The 21,817-nt window shown below is 43.8% G+C and overlaps 1 protein-coding gene across 1 annotated transcript in view; it reads left to right on the top strand.

The window, feature by feature from the left end:
- LOC122796004 (diphthine methyltransferase-like) overlaps window positions 1–21,817 on the top strand; it is a 376,921-nt gene that overhangs the window by 120,048 nt on the left and 235,056 nt on the right. Inside the window, exon 2 of the mRNA XM_044064484.1 lies at window positions 12,958–13,124. Within this exon, the coding sequence (XP_043920419.1) occupies window positions 12,958–13,124 (167 nt within the window). The remainder of the gene's footprint in view (window positions 1–12,957; window positions 13,125–21,817) is intronic.

Below are 21,817 nucleotides of genomic sequence, written 5' to 3' on the forward strand. Positions count from 1 at the left end.
GATCTGCAAGGGCATGGAACTTATAAACGAAGACATTGGCAACCTTCAAACACTGGACCCCACCCAGTTTGGGTTCATGAAGGGCCAATCTTGTCTACTGAACCTGACTGACTTCTTCTAATCAGTCTCCAGAGCTGTGGACGATTGCAAGGCGGTCCACGCAGCCTATTTGGACCTCGCCAAGGCCTTTGACACTATCCCCCACTCTGGAATCATAGATTAACTTAATAAGCTGGGCATAAATCCCTATGTCACTTATTGGGTTGCCAACTGGCTTACTGACAGAACCCAGACTTTAAAAATAGCCGACTCCAAATCCAGCTCCAGACAAGTGACAAGTGGAGTACCTCAGGTTTCAGTCCTGGGACTGCTCTTGTGTGGCATCTACCTCTCTGAAGTATAGGCCAACACTAAGGGACTCCGGCTAACTAAGTTCGCAGATGACTGTAAACTGTGAGCCATTATTGAATCCCCAAATGATGTGGATATTCTACAAAAGGGCCTTATAGAAACAGATGCTTGGTGCCAAAGGCATGGGCTCAAGCTTAATGCCAAGAAATGTATAGATGTTTTTCGTGTTTCACTGTTGCAGTCATCACTTTTGGGTTATCTGTCTGCAGGTAGCCCTCAGTCGGCCTGAATACTAGAGTCTTGGGATTTCTGCATCTGATGCTGTCGCTTCTTCCATGACGTCAAGTCATCAGTGGTATAAAACAGAGATTTTCATTCTTACTGCGTCACCTGTTTAGGCCCAGACCACGATGTCTCTCGCTGTCGGTTTTGTGCCTTGTTCAACGCCTGGACTGTTCGTCATCAGGCAATTTTTGTAGCTAAATTCTTTCGCTCTCTATCTCCGTACTCTGAAATGGCTTTGATAAGCCATCCGACTACCGATCTTCTGAAAAAACATAAAGCTAAAGACAGACAGACCGCATAGGTCCAAAACTGCCGACGACGCTACCATTAAGCTAGTCACCAATCCTCTGGTACTTGGGCGCATTCGCAGCCCCTGATACCTGCTTCTACAGATTCGCAGGCCTCTACTGAGACCCATTCGGAGTCCGGTATGCCGCAAGATTCTTCTTCGACTATGGAACCTGCGGTTGTCTCTACCCTGTATGGGTCCGGAGCCGCTATGCAGGCACCGACTTCTGAGGGTGTATTCAGGCCTTCAGATTTTCATATTAAACCAACGACTTTGTCCCAAACCAAAAATACAGAATTTTTTTCAGGCCTAAAGTTCGTACTACACCTAGGAAAGTGACAACCTAAGTGCATTCTCAGGCCCACATGCCACAAAAACAAATGCTTAGAATGGCTGAAGACCTCATTACTTTAATTATGGGAAGTCAGCCTTCCCCCTCAAAAAGACCAGGAACTGATTTTCCTTCTGATTCTTCTGATCAGGATTCTTATATCTCTGATCCTTCTGATTACCAGAACATACCCTCATCTACCTATGAGGATTCTGATGCAGAGGGTTTCATTCCCTCTGCTTCTCCTCCAGAAGATTTTTCTTTTGGGGAAACCCTGCATAACCTTAGAGAGCATTTCCGCTGGGAGAGCCAGGACTTCTCTCAATTCAAAAAGACTCAAGGAATTTTTAAACTTGTCTCTGCACAGGCCTCTAGCTATCCCTCCTGATGTCCTTCAAGGATTCATCTGCAGTCCTTACAAATGGGTTGTCCTGGCCTCAGGCAGCCCTTCGGTCGGCCGGATTCCAAAGTCTGGGTCTGGCCTCAGCTGATGTCGCACTTCACCCGACGTCATAGCTGCAGTTCAGCGGGTATAAAGGCATCAGCCGACGCCATTTTCCTCAGTCTTTCTTGCCGTGTGGCGCCCGAAGCAGAAGCTGTTAGCAAGTGCCGGTCGGTCAGAACCAGAGATTACTACTACCGAAGACTTCTAAAAAGCTAAGTACCCCGTTGGGGACTCTTTCTTGCCTCAGCCGATGTCAGAAAAAGTGAATAACTGTTTAACTTGTGGGAAACAAATACCTCATAAAGATTTCCACTCTTACTGCCTACCTTGTTTAGGCCCAGACCATGATGTAGCAGCTCGTCTAGCCTGTGCTTTTTTCAACCGACGGACGCTTAGACGTCGGTCGGAATTTGCTGAGGAGTTTTTCGGCTCTGCTTTTGCTTACAATATGCCATCGGAAACTCCGACTTCGCAATTAACTAAAAAGCGCAAGGAAAAGGACCGACACTCGCGGTCCGCGGTTTCGGCCGAAACCGTGGTTGTCAACCGCGAGTGTCTCTGTTTCGGCTGAAACAGAGTCCACGGTTCTTCCTTCGCCAAGAAAACTTGCCTCCTACCGAGGCCTCATCCAGCATGGCTGAATCTGCTACTGAAATCCCACCTGCTCTTGCAGGTTCACAGGATTTATCTGATACTATACCTTTAGATATATCTACTCCTGCACGTGGAGCTGCTAGGCCCCCTGCATCCATGTCGATTAAGGCTTTTGCCAGGGCTAAAGCGGCAAAATCTACCAAAACTGTGCCTGCTAAGACCCCCTCTCACAGGCCTAGCTCTAGTTCTCAAATGCTTAGTCTAGCAGAGGATCTCATTTCTTTGATCCGGGGATCCCAACCTCACCCTGACAGGGCCTCTCACCCACCTCCAGAGAAGAGGCCTAGAGCAGAGCCCCCGAGCCAGTTTCTTCAGATTACTCCTCTGATGATTCAGATAATACAAGCCCTCAGAGGGCCCTTATTCTCCTTAGGGGGACTCTGATGCAGAAGACTCCATCCCTTCTCCCTCTGGCCCTTAGGAATTTTCTTTTGGGGAAACCTTGCATGCTATGAGGGAACAATTTCAATGGCAGGGCCAGGATTTTTCAGACTCTAGGAAAAGGCTTAGGACCTTTTTGCATTTGCCACAGCATAGGCCTTTAGCCATTCCTCCAGTACTCACTGTTGTGGATGATGCATTTAATGATGCTTGTACTGCTCCTGATTCTCTTCCTCCGGCCCCTGCTGAGCCCGACAGGTACTACAGGGTTCCGGACACACATTATCATTTGTATAAGGCTCCTTTTGCAGATCCTGAAACTATCTCCCAGGCACCCAAGGCTGTAGCAGCTACCTCTGCCAAAAACCCCCTCCCCTCTGAAAGGGAATCTAGGGCCTTAGAGAGATGGCGTAAAAAAGTTTACACTTCTGCTACTCTTTCGGATAGGGCCTTAAACTGTCAATTCCACATGACTCAGTATCAGGAATTTATGTTAGATCAGTTAACTAAAAAAACTGTCCTCGTCTGAACCATTAGACAAAAAATCTGTTCAGGAAATGGTACATAACATTCAGCAGGTCAGTAATCATTCCTTAAAATGCGGCTATGATGCACTGGAGGCTTCCTTTAGATCAGCTATGACTGGTACAGTGATCAGAAGGCATGCATGGTTAAAAGAGCAGTCCTTACCAGACCATGTTAAATCAAAGCTCCTAGATGCTCCCATGGATAAGCTCAATTTGTTTGGCTCCCCTGCACAGCAGGGGCTGAAGAAGGTGGAAGAGAAAGCAAAATCTGTCCAGACAGTCGAGGATTTCTTACAGGTCCAGCCTCCAAGGTTTAGTAGGAACTGGCCTTCCAAGAATTGGTCCTTTCCAGACACCTCCAGAGCTCAGAGAGGCAGGAATAGGCACCCAAGAGGCAGGGGTCAATCCAGAGGTGCCTACAGGGGATGTCAGTGGCAGCCTAACAACCAGCGAAGTACTGCCACAGATCCAGCCACCACCACTTCCACAGGACAATCACAGTGACTTGGCTCTGAGACCGCCTACCAGGGAACAACTAGAAACACCCTTAGGCGGAAAGATAGCCTTATTTTCAGTAAACTGGCATCACATCACATCACAGGAGACAAATGGATTTTACAGACAATAGACCAAGGTTACAGGTTTCACTTCCATACTCTACCAAGGAAGAGAGGAATGCCAAACCTACCTCCAAATCAGAAGACAAAAGCTCTAGTACAAATACAGCACTTATTAAGGATGAGAGCTATAGAAAGGGTACCGTCTATGGAACAAGGGCAAGGATTTTACTCCAGACTTTTCCTGGTACCAAGAAAAGAAAACCAATGGAGACCTATTCTCGACCTGTCCGCTCTAAACACATACCTCATTGTTCCAAAATTCAAAATGCTGATCCTACAGCAGCTTCTTCCCATGCTGGGCAAGGAGTCTTGGCTGGTAACTCTAGATCTCAAGGAGGCATACCTGCACGTCCCCATACGACCAAATTGCAGAAGATACCTCAGATTTCTTGCAGGATCAGAGCATTATCAATTCTCAGCATTGCCCTTTGGCTTATCTACTGCGCCCAGAGTATTCACGAAATGCCTGTCATCAGTAATTGCTCATTGCAGGCTTCAGGGAATTCAAATTTACCCTTACCTGGACGACTGCCTGTTACAAGCGGACAACAAAAACAAATTAGAAAAAGATTTGAAAAAGGTCATTCATCTACTGCAAGCCCTGGGATACACAGTCAATATAAAAAAGTCAAGGCTGATACCATCCCAAAGGATAACTTTCTTGGGTGCAGAGCTGGACACATCAAATCAAATGGCATCCCTCACAGCAGAAAAACAGAAGCACCTTTCTCTCTATTTCATGGCATTAACAAAGCAGAACCAGCTAACAGCAAGGAAAGTCCTGCAAGCTCTCGGTTACATGGCATCCTGCATAATATTGATTCCACATGCCAGACTACATATGAGAAAGTTACAATGGTACCTAAGGAATTTATGGTCTCAGCACAAGCACAGCCTAGAAACCCAAATTCCAATAATTCCATGCCTGAAGCAAGAATTCCAATGGTGGGCTCAGGCCTGTCAATCGAACAAAGGGCTGCCCTTCCACAGCACTCAACCAAGCCAGACTATCACAACGGATGCCTCAGACCTCGGTTGGGGGGCACACATGCTGGACAAGTGCATACAAGGCTTATGGACTCAAGACCAGCTGAACCTACGCATAAATCAAAAGGAGATGCTGGCAGTAAAACTGGCAATTCAGACATTCAGACCATTTCTTTGACAGGGTCAATTGCTGATAAGGACAGACAACACCACAGTTATGTGGTACATCAACAAACAGGGAGGCACACATTCATACCCTCTATGCCGGATGGCAATGGACCTCTGGAATGTGGCCCTGAGCTTCAACATTCAGTTACAAGCAATATTTGTACCAGGAAAAGAAAATATACTAGCAGACATCCTAAGCAGAACTACCTCGGATGCCCACGAATGGATGCTACATCCAGACATCTTCAAATCCATTACAGGGAAATGGGGACTACCAGAAATAGACTTATTCGCATCCCCACACAACCACCAATTGAAAAAATTCTGCACGAGGGCATACCACCCACTTGCTTGGAAGTTGGACTCCCTATCTTTCAGTTGGAAAAACCTGACAGCATATGCATTCCCACCTCTTCCTTTGATGCACAAGGTGCTATTGAAGATCAAAGAGGACCGTCCAAGGATCATTCTGATAGCTCCAGGCTGGCCGAGGCAGCATTGGTACCCATTACTGAGGAGCATGTCTCGGGAACAAATATGGCCTCTGCCCCTAATTCCCTTACTGTTAACACAGAACAACTTCAAAACCCTGCATCCAAACCTGAAAACACTGCAGCTGGCTGCCTGGAACATTGCATAAGACAAAATAACCCAGATTTATCTCCAAGGGTTAAAGACATTATCTTGGAGGCTCGCAGACCCTCAACTAGAAAAACTTATTCAGCAAAATGGAAAAGATATCTCATTTGGAGTGCAACAAAAGGAGTAGATGCATCATTGGCAAACATAGCTAACATCCTGGAATATTTAGCAGAGCTTTTCCACAATGGTCCGTCTTACTCCTCCATTAAGATTCATGCATCAGCAATTTCAGCAGAATACAACATGGATCCTCCAGTCTTTTCTCAACCTCTGCTCAGACAGTTTCTCAGAGGAATTAAAAATGTAAAACCACCAAGGAAACCACCATTGCCTACATGGGACTTGAACTTTGTGTTAGAAAAGTTAACACTCCCCCCTTTTGAACCAGCAGCAACAGCAGAATTACAGTACTTGTATTGGAAGACTGCATTCCTGCTTGCAATCACTTCAGCTAGAAGGGTTTCTGAATTACAGGCATTAATGGCAGTATAGCCCTTCCTTATCTTCCATCAGGATAGTGTGTCCATGAGAACTAATCCTACCTTTATGCCAAAAGTGGTCTCCAGAGTATCTTTAAACCAAGCAATACACCTACCAACATTCTTCCCCAACCCACAGAACAGGGGGGAAAGATTGCTGCATACCTTGGATGTACACAGACAATTGCGCTACTACCTGGACAGAACCAAGAACTATAGAAAAACTGACCAGCTTCTGGTAGCATATGCAACAGGAATGGAAGGAAAAGCAATTTCAAAACAAACAATCTCAAAATGGATAGGAAATTGCATTAGATTGTTACTCTTTTCATGGAAAGGCAACTCCAGAAAACATCAGACCTCATTCCACAAGGGCTACAGCCACTACTACAGCTTTCTTACGAGGAGTGGCTACCAAAGACATTTTAGAGGCTGCTACTTGGAGCTTCGTGCATACATTTGCCAAGCATTATAATCTGCCTTTATACTCCAGATCCCGAGCAGGTTTTGCCACTGCTGTTTTGCAAGGGATCTTAACTACACCATAAACTCTGTGCCTCCTTAGTGCCCCCTCCCCCAGTTTGGCTATGGTATTCTACCCATTTGTAAGGACTGCAGATGCATCCTTGAAGGACATAGTACAGTTTTGTACCTACCATAAATGTAGATGTCCGAGAGGTATGCATCTGCAGTCAGGATTACCCACCCTCCTTCCCCTCTGTGGTACTCCTAGGGTATTTGCCCATCTTGTAGCTAGCTGGGGGAATCTATTATGGTGTATTTGTTTGTATATATGTATATACATGTTTATTTCTATTTGCTCTCTATTGTTTGGAAACATTTGCATTTATCCAAATTTAGCCTTCCTAGAGGGCACCTGGCATCTGGGGCAAGAAACACTGAGGAAAATGGCGTTGGCTGATGCCTTTATACCCGCTGAACTGCAGCTATGACGTCGGGTGAAGTGCGACATCAGCCGAGGCCAGACCCAGACTTTGGAATCCGGCTGACCGAAGGGCTGCCTGAGGCCAGGACAACCCATTTGTAAGGACTGCAGATGCATACCTCTCGGACATCTACATTTATGGTAGGTACAAAACTGTACTTTCTGGCAGTTGTAGATGTCTTCTTGGAATCCAGCCTTATCCCTGGTACTTTGCCTCCAGCTCCCGGGAAACCTGACCGGTACTATAGAGTACCAGACTCCCACAAATTCCTTTTTAAGAATCCTACTGCAGATCCAGAGACCATTTCCCAGGGACCTAAAGGCATCAAGGCTACAACTGCCAAAAATCCTACCCCTTTGGACAGGGATTCTAGGGCTTTAGACAGATGAGGCAAGAAGGTATACACCTCTGGTGCTCTTGCCATTAGGGCTTTAAATTGCCAGTTTCATATGTTAAAGTACCAGCATCATGTTATGGAGCTAATTAAACAGAAAATGGTGTTTATTCCTGACTGTGCAGAACACAAAGATTTACAAGAGTTAATGCATTCTGCTAACCAACTTGGTAAACCTACGGTGCAATGTGGGTTTGATGCTTTAGAAGCATCTTGCAGGGCTGCTGTCACTGGGGCTCTTCTTAGAAGGCATGCTTGGCTTAAGGAGCAAAACATGCCAGATCATGTCCAAGCAAAATTACTAGAAGCACCTTTAAACCAAGAGCATCTTTTTAGCAATAAAGCAGAAGTCTTCAAAAGAATGAAGGAGAAAGCTAAATCTATGCAAACTGTTAAAGATGTCTTACAAGAACAGCTGCCTAGATTCAGTAGACATTGACCTTCAAAAAAACATTCTTTTCTAGTCCCTTCTAGGCCTTCTCAGTCCAAGCCCAGGGGCAGCAGACCACCAAGACTTCAGTCTCAGGTTATGATCAGGTCTAAGCAGTGGAGTGCTCCCACGTCCAAAACAGGGAGTAGTAAGCCGCCATCCTGTGGTAAAATTGCACAATGACTTGTCCTTAACTCTTCCAAGCCTAGCCCGACTTCTTGCACCTTTAGGAGGGAAACTTGCCCTGCATGCCAAAAACTAGGAATGCATTACCCAAGACAGATGGGTCTTAAAACATTGTTTCCCATGAATACAGATTCCACTTCTACTCACTCCCAACCCTAAGCGGATGGCCAGACCTCCCCCAAACCAGTGGGCAGAGGCCCAAAAGCAAGTAATTTCTCTTCTCAGTATCAAGGCTATTCAATCTGTCCCAGTAGAACAAAGGGGACAAGGCTTTTATTCCAGACTGTTTCTGGTTCCTGTTTGGCCCTCTATCCTGGATCTGTCTATTCTCAACACTTTTCTGGTGGTTCCAAAATTCAAAATGCTAACTCCCCAACAGCTGCTTCCTATGCTAGCCCAAGACTCCTGGCTAGCAACCCTAGTCTTAAAAGAAGTTTATCTGCACATCCCCATAAGGGAATCTTGCAGGAAATACCTAGGCTACAGAGCAGGCTCTATGCACTATCAGTTATCTGCACTTCCCTTTGGCTTATCTACTGCCCCCAGGGTATTCACAAAATGCCTAGCTCCAGCCATTGCATATTGCAGACAGAGAGGAATTCAAATTTACCCATACTTGGACGATTGCCTGATTCAGGCGGACAGTCAGGACTTGCTACTACAGCACCTGGCATTTGTAAAATGACTTCTAACTTCACTGGGGTACACCATCAAGGAAAAGAAATCACAGCTGGTACCCAGCCAACAGATTATATTCCTGGGAGCAAGCGTGAACACAAATTCCCAGATGGCATTCCTCACTCCAGAGAAACAAATTTATTTGACAAACTACTTCAATCTACTGGCCACCAAAACCCAGCTATCTGCAAGGAAAATACTGCAGACCCTAGGGTTCATGGCCTCTTGCAGTCTACTAATTTCATATGCAAGATTGCATATGAGGAAACTTCAATGGTACCTAAAAAGTCTCTGGTGTCAACATTCTCAAGACATGGAAACAATGATTGCTATAATTCCTTGCCTAAGGACAGAGTTCCTTTGGTGGGTAGAGGCCTGCAACCACAACAAGGGACTCCCTTTCACTCTACCCCCTGCCGCCCAAACCCTAACAGACTTATCAGACTAGGCATGGGGGGCTCACATGGCAAGGCAGTGCATTCATGGCAAATGGAACCCAAGGCAAATGCACCTGCATATCATTCAAAAAGAAATGTTAGCTGTACAGAATGCTCTGACAGCCTTCAAAGACCTTATTCTTCCAGGACAACTATTGGTAAAGACAAACAACAACACAGTTATGTGGTACATAAACAAGCAGGGGGGAACTCATTTCTACCCACTCTGCAGAGTAGCTATGGCTCTGTGGAACACAGCCTTGAGCATCCAACTGCACTTGCAAGCTCAAATCCTGCCAGGCAAACTAAATTCACTGGCAAATAATTTAAGCAAAAAATCTCATGGACCCACACGAGTGGAAACTGGAACCCAAAATATTCAAGCTTTGGAGGAGCAGGTGGGGGGGCACCATAGGTGGACCTTTCTGCTTTCCCTCAGAAATATTAATTGAGTAAATATCACACCAGAACTCCCCACAGCCAAGCTTGGAAAGTGGATGCCCTGTCCTTCACCTGGGAAAGCCTCTCAGTCTATGCTTTCCCCCCTCTGCCCCACCTCTCAAAGGTTCTACTAAAAATCAAACTGGACAAGCCAAGGACAATCCTGATTGCACCAGGATGGCCACACCAGCACTGGTACCCTCTTTTAAGCAGTCTGACAGTGCTGCCACCATGGTACCTGCCTCAGACTCCTTCCCTGTTGTCCCAGCAGGCGGACCAGATTCTGCACCCTCAGCTACAGACCCTGAACCTAGCAGCCTAGCTCATCCCCTGAATTCTTCCCCAGCAACTCTCAGTAAGCAGGTGCTGGAGGTCATTCTTGAGGCAAGGAGGCCTAGTACTAGAATATCCTATTCAGAAATTTGGAAAAGATACTGCTCCTGGAGTGAGTCTCAGGGAATGGACACAACTGTGCCCAACTTACCTCGTATACTAGATTACTTAACAGAAATGCTCCACAAAGGCCTGTCCTTCTCTTCAATCAAGATTCATTGCCTCTCCCATCTCAGCTCAGTATAATACTGAGCCACCTCTTTTCTGTCATCCTCTGGTCAAACAGTTCCTGAGAGGAGCCAAAAATTTAAGACCCCCCCCCCCCCCCAAGGAGAGCTCCCTCTCTTGCCTGGGACCATAACTTTGTATTGGAAAAGCTCACCCTTCCGCCCTTTGATCCTGCTGTCACAGCAGAGTTAAAATTCCTCTCATGGAAGACAGCTTTACTTCTAGCCGTCACTTCAGCAAGAAGAATGTCTGAATTGCAGGCCCTTATGGCCGTGGAACCCTTCATTATCTTCCATGCGGACAAGGTTTCCCTCAGGACTAACCCATCATGCCCAAGGTGGTATCCAGTGTGGCTTTGAACTAATCCATTCATTTGCCAGCCTTTTTCCCTAATCCTCGGAATAAAGGGGAAATAATTGAGCACTCCCTGGACGTGCACAGGCAGCTCAGATTCTATCTTGACAGAACTAAGCCTTTCAGAAAATCTGACCAGCTGCTAGTCAGCTTTGCTGCAAGAGCAGAGGGCAAGGCCATTTAAAAGCAAACCATTTCTAAATGGATAGCACACTGCATCCATTTATGCTACAAACACCATGGAAAACCTGCCCCACAGGGGATCAGAACACATTCCACTAGGGCTACATCAACCTCTACAGCATTCCTACCAGGGACATCCTGCAAGCTGCAACCTGGAGCTCTGTACACATTTTCACCAAGCATTACCACATACCTATCTTTTCTAAATCCAGAGCTGGATTTGCCACAGCAGTCTTAGAGGGCCTGATTGCCAGCCCCAATGTTTCTTAACTACCTCCATCCTTCATTAGCTTTGGGAATCAACCCAAATATGATGACTGCAACAGTGAAACATGAAGAACATATTACAGTTGTGTACACTTAACGTAAATGTAGATGTTAGAGTGTATTCACTGTTGCAGTCCTGGATACCCTCCCTCAAGCCCCCTGTCTTCTCTTTACTTCTACCTATCCTTTTTTGTTTGTCATATCTTATATCATGTGTAATTGCTTTTTGCTGGGGGTGTTCTATACCATGAAATTGCTTCCTATTTTTGGAGCACCTGACATCTGGGCCAAGAAAAACTGATGTAATGGCGTTAGCTGCATGTTTTATACCCCTGACGTCATGGAAAAAGCAACAGCATCCGATGCAGAAATCCCAAGGCTCTGGTATTCAGGCTGACTGAGAACTACCTGCAGGCAGATAACCCAAATGTGATGACTGCAACAGTGAATACACTCGAACATCTACATTTATGGCAAGTGTACACAACTGTATTTTATCCCCTTTGGGAAAAAATATGTACCATGAACTACCACATAGGTGGCAGTACACTAAACACCGAAGGTGTGACGAGACTTAAGGACACAGGTGGACAGTGGTCTCACCTTCGATAACCACATCGCCACAACAGTCAGGAAATCCTATGTAGCACACCTCATCACTAGGGGCTTTTCATCCAGAAAAAAGGAGGCCATTGTCCCACTGTACTCATCCCTCATTGTACCCATTATAGAGTACAATGCCCCGTTTGGTATGTTCCTCATAAGACATCTGCAACAGCTGGAAAGGCCGTAGAAATACTTCGCCTAAAGAATCACAGACCTAAAGCAGATGCTGACGGTCTAAAAAAAAACTCCAGCTATACTCTGTGGCATATTGTCTACTCAGAGGTGATCTCTGCTTAACATACAAGGCCATGTCAAACTCTAATCCCAATCCCTCGGAGCCACACACTCCAGGGATCTAAATCATGTCATCACAATGAACAAAACCTGCTGGAGGGATTGGTTCCTGAACCAGAAACTCCCCATACTCTGGAATAGACTGCCCATACATGTCAAGCAGAGCACCTCCTTGGCCCTGTTCAAAAGGAACCTTGACGATTGGATGGAAGATAGGAAATTCACCTCTGGGATCATGTCAGTTGCCCTGCTAGACAGGGGTCCAGGGAAGTAAATATTGTGGGAAGAAATATCCAGGGAATTGTTATGGCTAGGCTTGTATAGGCCCTAGGGCCAATTGCCTAGTACCAACCTATGAAACTATATTGCAGGTGTTTTTAAGGAAGGTCTGCAAATCCTTGACTCCTACCACTAATTCTGAATATTGTTTTTAGCACTGTCATCTTTGTGATGTGGTTTTTGTACTGATCTTGGCATAAAAAACTGTAGAAAACAATGTGAAGATTTTTGGGTTTTTTTATAATACATTTACACCTATTATGTGTTTTTATTTTTGGTAAAGATGAAAGAAAGCAATTGGAAATTCAAGAGACTTGTGCTTCTTATGCTATACCTCAACGTTTTTGAAAACTGGTACACATGTGGGATGCTTAATTTTTCTCTCTAAAACAAGTAGCAAACATCCTTCAGAAATTCTTGCATTTCAGGGTTTTCAGATGCCAGTAATCAGCTGATTTTGATATATTGGGATTTATAGGCTGTTATTGAGATTCACATTTTAAATCGAGAAATGCAAGAGCCACCTGCATGGGCAGCAGTCTACTTTTGAGCCATAAAATGGATATTTCTTCCAGTGCTTTACAGCTGATATCATGATGCAACTGTGTGGAGAATGATTAACACCGAACTTAATGTATATGTTTGAGAGTCACTTTAAGCCCATGTTTCCTGATTTACTGAGTTTTCCCAGTTTATGCTTTATTTTAGAGCATTTCTTAATATCTGTTTGTTATTTTTCAGTGTGCAACCAGTACAGCTCATCAGCAGTGACTCAAAGGGTTGTCTGAGCCTGGTATCGGTCAGTGAATCTGCAGCATCATTAGATATCCTTCGTCAGTGGACTGGACATGAGTACGAGGCTTGGATAGCTGCGTTTAATTACTGGAATACTAACATTGTATATTCAGGTATGTGCTAATCAAATAAGTAGAATCAAGGCTTCCAATGAGTTTTATTGCAGATAAATACACAGTCTAGTAGAGCTTTAAGTAAGTGGAATTAATGGAGGTTAAAATGTTTAATGGACAAAGAGAACACAGAAGCTAAAAATGTAAGATCATCAAATAGGCAGGGACCAGTGAGGTAAATAAAGTGGGCATTGTGCAGAGTTTAGTGAAAGATCAGAATACACATAGGTGAGAAAATTGGACATGGATCTGAAGCAGTTGTTAAAACAAAGGGTACTCAAATGTTGAGGACGGTTTTAGGGTAATTGAGTATGAAGCAACATCATTAATTTCATAATGTTCTCTATGTGCTACGTAACACAATGTTTCATATCTTTGCCGGAATAGCTGAGGGTTGCAAATGCTAATGTTGACAACACATTTAATTTGAAGTGTTTTTCAACGTCCTACATAAGTCTGCGTCTCCTCTTTGTAGCGTTTTCTATGGCTGCATAACAATTAGTTTCCCATTTGTAATCATAGTGATACTTAGTGCTAATTGTTTTAAGTCACGCAATTTGTTTTTAGGACGCTTGATATCCTTTTATTATATTTAGCCTAGTTCGGTGTCAGGACTGAAGGATTCCTTGCATTCCCGCACAAATTCTACCCCGACTCCAGTGTTGCTTATTGTGTGGAGGCTGTGCCTACAACACCCTGGTGACCCTGTTTCACTAGATTGGACCTAGTAGCAATATCTATGCATACTGTTTAAATTCTGCTGTGGCAACCATGCTATTTGTTCTATGTTTATAACTGTGCTTAGATTGCCATTTCACTGCTATTGTATTGCATTTGAAGTGCTGTTATAGTTCGCTATACTACTGCTATAACCAGGTTTTCTTTTTAAAAAAGCATTGTAGTGTGACTGCTTCGAAACTGTTTTAAACTTGTCTCTTATATGATACTCTGTACTATTAACTGATACATATTATGCAATAGTAGTATGCTTAGTTACCTGGCAGTACCTTCCAAGTGATTAGCCATAACTGTGAGTAGGCACTGCATTATTTGTGTTCTCTATGCCATTAACTATTTTAGGACTGCTTTTCATTTTTTCTAATTCCCTCTACATTTTCCTGTCCCTACCACTCCAGGCTTGAAACTACTACCTAACAGTTGAATATTTAAGAATCTAATTAATCGGTGGAAGGACCCCCAGCAAACAAATCCTCAAAGCTCATCCAAAGCAAAGAACTTGCCATCCTACCTAGTACCCTGTTCTCCAGGAGGCAAGAAAGTACGTGTTTTTATACATTAGCTGTAAAACTGCATATTTGCCTATCCCTACTGTATGTATATAACCTTACGACCTAGCCAAACCACCTAGCAGCCTTACTCCCTTCTACACCTCTCACTATTTTCACTGTTTCCCTCTGCTTGGACTGTCTCTTGCTCTTTGTTACTTTGTTTCCTCCTTTTGTGTTGTCTCCTGCACCTTCCTACCCTCGGGATCCCTCGCAAACCCTGTTATCTTCCATATCTACCTGCTCACCTCTACTGTACTGTCCCACTTTGCCCACTAGATGGCACCCTAAACTAGGACATCTCCCTTTACTTTCTTCTTCTCCCTCCCTTGTTGCCCCGAGCACGCCACAGTAGACCTTGTTCCCTCTTTTGGCCATCCTTGCTCTCCTCATACTTTACTTCTCCCTGTCAGTGCTACTTCACTTCCACATCCTTTATTTCCTTGCTTTTCCTCCCCCCACATCTTCATACCTGCAGCTCTCAGCAGTCGGTAGTTATCTGATTGTTTTTTTGCTGCCACTAATCGCTTTCTTACTCTACCCGCTCCATTCGCCCTACGGGCTCCCTCCGCTCCCCTACCCTACCCCCAATTCCCACACACCCCCACTACTAACCTTATACTCATGTAACCACACCCCTTCTCCTCCTCAGCCAATCACGACCCACTTCCTCTTAGCACTCCCTCCTACTACCTTTTGTACGTCTTAATTACTTAATTTGACCTTATTTATATAACACACCCTAACCTCTTTTTTAGCTTGCACCATATTACTTTTATTTTTATTTTCAGTTAAGCTATTAAATCCATCTTACTTCACTTATAATTACCTTTATCCTTTAACCTACGCTATCTCACACCACTTTTCCTCCTTTCTCCCTTATCTACTTCACTCCTCTATCCTTCCTTCACTTATGACACATCTATGCCTCCACATGGACCCAACACATAAATTATTCTACCCATATATACTACTCTTAACAACAACTCTTGCTTCTCTTACAATACCTTACACATTAACCTCATTTGAACATATTTCTCTTCAAGAACATCTCCACCCCCTTTAAGGAACTCTATCACTCTCTCTCGATAACTATCTCAACCATATTAACATAACCTCTACCTCCATTTATATACTTCCAAAGTATCATAGATCTACCCATATTACTTACATTCTTACCAAGAAAAACACAAATTATTATGATAAAATCTGTAAGTTTATACACTATCCGCAACCACATCCACTACTAGATGGTGACATTCATCCTAACCCAGGCCCTAATACTGACATTACCAAAAAGTCCCTCAACCTAACTACTTCAAATATCTTTACACCAAATAGACCACCTAACTCCCTCCTAATAGCTCACCTTAACATCCGCAGCATTAACAATAAAACTTCCCACCTACATGCACCCCTAGATGTTCACTCATTTGATAGTCTCTGTCTTTCTGAAACATGGATAAAGCCCTGTACTCTCGACCAGGAAATCACCCCTCCAGGATATAACATCCTGAGATGTGATCGCAGCACCAAAAAGGGTGGTGGAGTAGCCATTTTGTATAAATCTGAACTACAACTTTCACCCTCCAATTTGTCACTTCCCTTAGTTCCCAACTCAGAAACCCTCACTGCAAAACTACAAATCAATAATCTATCTATATAATCTGCACTTACCCCCCCCCCTGGAAATAACATCAATACTCTAGAAAACTTACTTAGTTACCTCACTTACCACCTACCCCAAGAAACCATTATCTTAGGAGACTTTAACATAGACTGGAAAACATGTAATTCTCCCAATCCTACCAACCACATACATCTCTATGGATTTACACAAACAATAACCACTCCTACTAGAATCCATAAACAAAACAATAAAGAAACCATCTTAGACTGGATCCTTCTAAATAGTCATATTGATTCTTATAAGCCAGGAACACTCCCAGATGATATGAGTGACCACATGCTAACCTACATCATCAAACAAAAATCTTATACCCCCAACGCAAATATTTTTAAAACCTCCCGCTCCAAAAAATACTTTAATCCAGAGAGCTTCCAAAACGAACTCATAGCATGTGACTGGTCTCCTATGTTTTATCGTGAACTTGATGAAGCAGTAACCTATTTCAATACTAGATTTCTCCAAATACTAGACTACCATGCTCCCTCTCGCTCTTCCCGCATAAGAACCAAAACTGCCCCCTGGCTCACAAAGGCAACCAAGCAAAAGATCCTTCTCAGAAATAAAATTTGGGCTAAATGGAGAACCTCCAGAAACCCAACAGATCACCTCTACTTTAAACAGTTATGAAATGCAACTAAGAAGGACATTCTCAAAGACAAAAAAGACTATTACTTCCACCTACAACAAACCCACCATCAACACCCCCAAAAATTCTGGTCTAGCATTAACAAACTTCTTCAACCAGGACTCTCTAAAACTCCTGACCCTACAGGTTTCGACCATAATAACTCTAACCAGATTCCTGATGCCTTTAACCACTATTTTACTGAAGCCATCCTATCCCTAGCTAACACATTACCTACCACCTCCACCCTCCCATCAAATACACCTAATACCTCATCACCTACCTTCCATATACACCCAGTACCTACATCCCTCATTGGTAACCTCCTTCAAAAGCTCAAGCCATGCACCCCTCCGCAGACTGTCTTCCAGCCGAATACCTACAAATCGCAGCTAAAGCCCATAGCCTACCCAGTCTCCATACTTATAAATAGAACAATTTCAGAAAGCAAAATCCATCCCTTCTCTGTGGAAGATCTCCCATATAATCCCTTTACACAAAGGTGGGTCTTCAACTGAGCTTTCTAACTTTCGGCCTGTTGCCTTACTCTCTCCATTAGCTAAAATAATGGAGAAATGTATACACTGACAACTGCTTGACCACCTACTACAAAATAATCTACTTGCCAATTGCCAACATGGTTTTAGGCCCTACCATAGTACAACAACTGCTCTGCTATCCTTCTCAGACTCTGTAAACAAAAATCGTAACAATAACTACTTTTCCTCTGCTCTTTTCATAGACCTTTCAAAAGCATTTGATATGGTGAACCATACCATACTTATCAACATTCTAAAAGTCCAATCACTTGACCCACAAGCATTACAATGGTTTATATCCTATCTACAAGATAGACAGCAAGCAGTTCTCTGGAATCATATTTCTTCATCCCTCTCTGTAAACATTGGAGTACCACAGGGCTCTATTCTAGGACCACTTCTATTTTCTCTGTTTATCAATTATCTACATACTAGTATTTCTCAAGCCACCTGTATATACAGTATGCAGATGACTCCACCTTAATTTGTTCAGCCAAGACCATAACCTCTCTCCAGTGCCTCACCCAAACAGTATTTAACAGTGTTGAGAACTGGTTCACGAAACACTGCCTTCTTCTCAACCCCAAGAAAACCAAACTATTGCTCTTTTCTCCTACTCACAAGTCACCTCAACCACACTTAACATTAACCTCTAACAATGGAACTATCATATCGCCTGATACTACAACCTGCCTGCTGGGTGTTACAATTGACAACAACCTTCGCTACAATGACCATATTAATTCCACTATAAAGACTGTTAACAAAAACTAGGGACCTTATACAGAATAAAATCCTTCCTTACCCCTGCAGCCAAAATTACTATAGCCCAAACCCATCTAATCTCTACCCTGTTCTATGCTTCTGCTATATATACTAACATTTTCCCTTGGATAGAGAATCTAGTGTTTGGCCCTCTTGGCTGTAGAGGTGATCAAAAAGTGACGGTGGGACAGCGAATCTGAAGATTTTTTAGCCCTCCTGTTCCAAATTGTCCAAGAGATTTTCTATCTCTTCATCCAGTTTTGACAAAAAAAAAAAAAAACATAAATAGTCTCAACAAAATTCAGGTAAACTGTCATTTAAGAAAATGGTAGGGGCGGTTCCAAAAAGAAGTCTAAAACCTCACAAAACAAAGGGCAATCCAAGTCTGAATGACTATTCCAGAGACCTTGTGACCCCCTCCCACCCTGGCCCCTTTTTTCTTCTGTAAAGTCTGAATCTCAATTTTTCTGTTTGGCAACTGATTTATCAGAACCCATTTGTCTGAAAGATTCAAGATTACAGATGATTGTTCTTTTTCTTTTGGCTTTTCCCGGTTAGGGGTCGCCACAGCGGAACTCCGGTCCGTTAATGATTGGCAGTCGATTTTTATGGTGCCAAGGTGCCAGCCCGATGCCCAACCTTCAACAAATGCATGCCCATTCACGCATGTCTTGCGAACGCCACTCGACCATGGGGAGGACATGCAGACTCACCACAGAAGGCGCTAAAGCCGAGAATCGAACAGGAGAACCTTTTGCTGTGAGGTGTAGTGGGAGGAAATTCCTACTTTCTAGGGTGTCATTCTTCATCCTCTAGATCAAACTTATTTCCACTTGTTATTCATGTGCTGTCCCGTGAAGTGCTAAAACCAGATGTTCTTCGTGTTTCACTGTTGCAGTCATTACATTTGGTTAATCTGCTGGCAGGTTGCCCTCAGTCGGCCTCATTAGCAAAGTCTTGGGTCCTGCATCGGTTGCTGTCCCTTCTTCCATGACGTCAGCTCCTCAGGGGTATAAAACATGCAGCCGATGCCATTACATCAGTCTTTCTTGAAGCGCGGTGCCCGAAGCAGAAGCAGTTCGCAAGTGCCGGTCTGCCGACTCCTGAAATTTTCGTTTTAGAGTTTCAGAACCGAAGTCTTCAACTAAAAGCTAAGTACCCCGTTGGGGAAACGTTTTATTGCTCCTTACCGATGTCAGTAAAAGTTAATAATTGTATTACTTGTAGGAAGCAAATACCTCATAAGGATTTTCATTTGTACTGTATTCCTTGCTTAGGCCCTGACCACGACTTACCTTGCTGTCGGTTTTGTGCTTTATTTAATCAGCGCACTATCCATCGTTGGTACATTTTTGCTTCTAAATATTTCAGTTCATGGTTTAATTATCCAGAAATGACGTTGGTTAGCCATCCATCTACCGGAATACTGAAAAAACGCAAAGAAAAATGCAGACATGGGCCGTTGAGGTCCAAAACTGCCGACGATGCTTCTCCTAAGCCAATCGCCAGTTCGCTGGTACTTAGTGAGGCACTTTCACAGCCCCTGATACCCACTACTTCTGATTCGCAGGCCTCTACTGAGACCCATTCGGAGTCTGGTATGCCGTGAGATGCTTCACCTATGGAACCCGCGGATGTCTCTATCTTGGATGGGTCTGGAGCTGCTGTGCTGGCACCGGCTTCTGAGGGTGTATTCAGGCCTACAGATTTGTATATTAAACTGACACCACCTTCAATATTAAGGTCAAAATCTCGATCTATGTCTAAAAAACCAACGCCCAGGCCACATGTTCAGGCCCCTATGCCTAAAAAACAAATGATCAAAATGGCTGAAGATTTAATTACTCTAATCAGGGTAGTCAACCCCCCCTTCTAAGAGGCCTAGGACTGAACTTGACTATGAATCTTCTGAACAGGACTCTGTTTCTTCTGACTCTCTAATGAACAGGATTTATCCATACCTACTTATCAGGACTCTGATGCAGAAGATTCCATTCCTTCTGCTTCTCCCCCTGAGAATTTTAGGGGAAACTTTACATACCTTAAGGGAGCATTTCCACTGGGAAAGTCAGGATTTTTCTGAATCCAAAAAGAGGCTTAGGGATTTCCTCCTCCTTCCTCAGCACAGGCCTTTCGCTATACCTCCTGTACTAGATATTGTTGATGTGTTTTCAGAATCCAGTATGGCCCCTGATTCTCTGCCTCCGGCCCCTTGTAAACCACACAGATACTACATGGTTTCCGACTCCCACAAATTCCTTTTCAAAAATCCTGTTGTGGACCCTGAAACAATTTCTCAGGGGCCCAAGGGCATTACGGCTTCTACTGCTAAAAATCCTACCCCTTCTGATAGAGACTCCAGGGCACTGGATAGATGGGGTAAAAAGGTTTATACTTCTGCAACCTTGGCAATCAGGGCTTTAAACTGTCAATTTCATATGCTAAAGTATCAACAGTATGTCATGGGATTGCTTAAACAGAAAATGATGATGTTTTCTGACTGTGTGGAAAATAAGGATTTCCAGGATTTATTGCATTCGGCTGAACAAGTTGGAAAACATACTTTGCAATGTGGTTTTGATTCTTTGGAGGCTTCTTGCAGGGCTGCTGTTACTCAGTCTGTGCTTAGAAGGCTTGCTTGGCTTAAGGAGCAATCTCTGCCTGATCATGTTAAAGCAAAATTATTAGATGCTCCTTTGCAGCAGGACCGTCTGTTTGGCAATAAGGCTGAAGAAGTTCTAAAAAAAAGATGGAAGATAAAGCTAAATCTATGCAAACTGTGAAAGATTTCTTACAAGTACAACTGCCAAGATTTGGTAGGCACTGGCCTTCTAAGAACTGGTCCTTTCCAGTTCCTTCCAGAGCCAATCAAGCCAAACCCAGACATTGCAAAAGCACCAGGTTTCAGTCCCAAGGGACTTTCAGAACTAAACAGTGGGGTGCCTCCACTTCCAAATCTGGAAATTACAAGACACCACCCTATGGTAAACGGTCTCAATGACTTTCCTTTAAAATTACCAAGCACTTGCCTCTTAGCTGCCCCTTTGGTGGGAAAACTGGCTCTTCATGCAAAAAACTGGCAACTTATAACCCAGGACAAATGGGTTTTAAATATAGTGTCCCAGGGATACAGATTTCATTTCCACACGTTGCCAACTCCAAACGGATGGCCAGACCTGCCCCCAAATCAGTGGGCAGTGGCTCAGAAACAAGTACTTTCCCTCCTAAACATGGGGGCAGTTCAGCTAGTACCAGAAGAGGAAAAGGGAGAAGGTTTCTATTCCAGACTTTTCCTGGTACCCAAAAAAGACAAATCATGGCGTCCAATTCTGGACCTGTCTACTCTAAACACATTCTGGACATTCCAAAATTCAAGATGCTGACTCTTCAGTTACTTCCTATGCTAGGCAAAGATGCCTGGTTGGCAACTCTAGATTTAAGAGGCTTATCTGTATATCCCAGTCAGGGAATCTTGCAGAAGATACCTCCGCTTCAAAGCAGGCTACTTGCATTATCAGTTCTCTGCACTGCCCTTTGGGTTATCTACTGCGCCCAGGGTATTTACAAAGTGCCTGGCTCCAGTAATTGCATTTTGCAGGCAAAGAAATATTCAAATATATCCATACCTGGACGATTGTCTAATTCAGGCAGAAAACAACGCCATTCTTCTAAAACATCTGGGGTTTGTAAAAAGGTTTCTAACTTGTCTATGGTACACCATAAACGAAAACATATCCGAACTGGTACCCTCTCAAAAAATTACATTCCTGGGTGCAAGCTTGAATACA

This window comes from Protopterus annectens, chromosome 2.part2 (genome assembly GCF_019279795.1).
Source record: "Protopterus annectens isolate FY-2018-M chromosome 2.part2, PAN1.0, whole genome shotgun sequence".
NCBI lineage: Eukaryota > Metazoa > Chordata > Ceratodontiformes > Protopteridae > Protopterus > Protopterus annectens.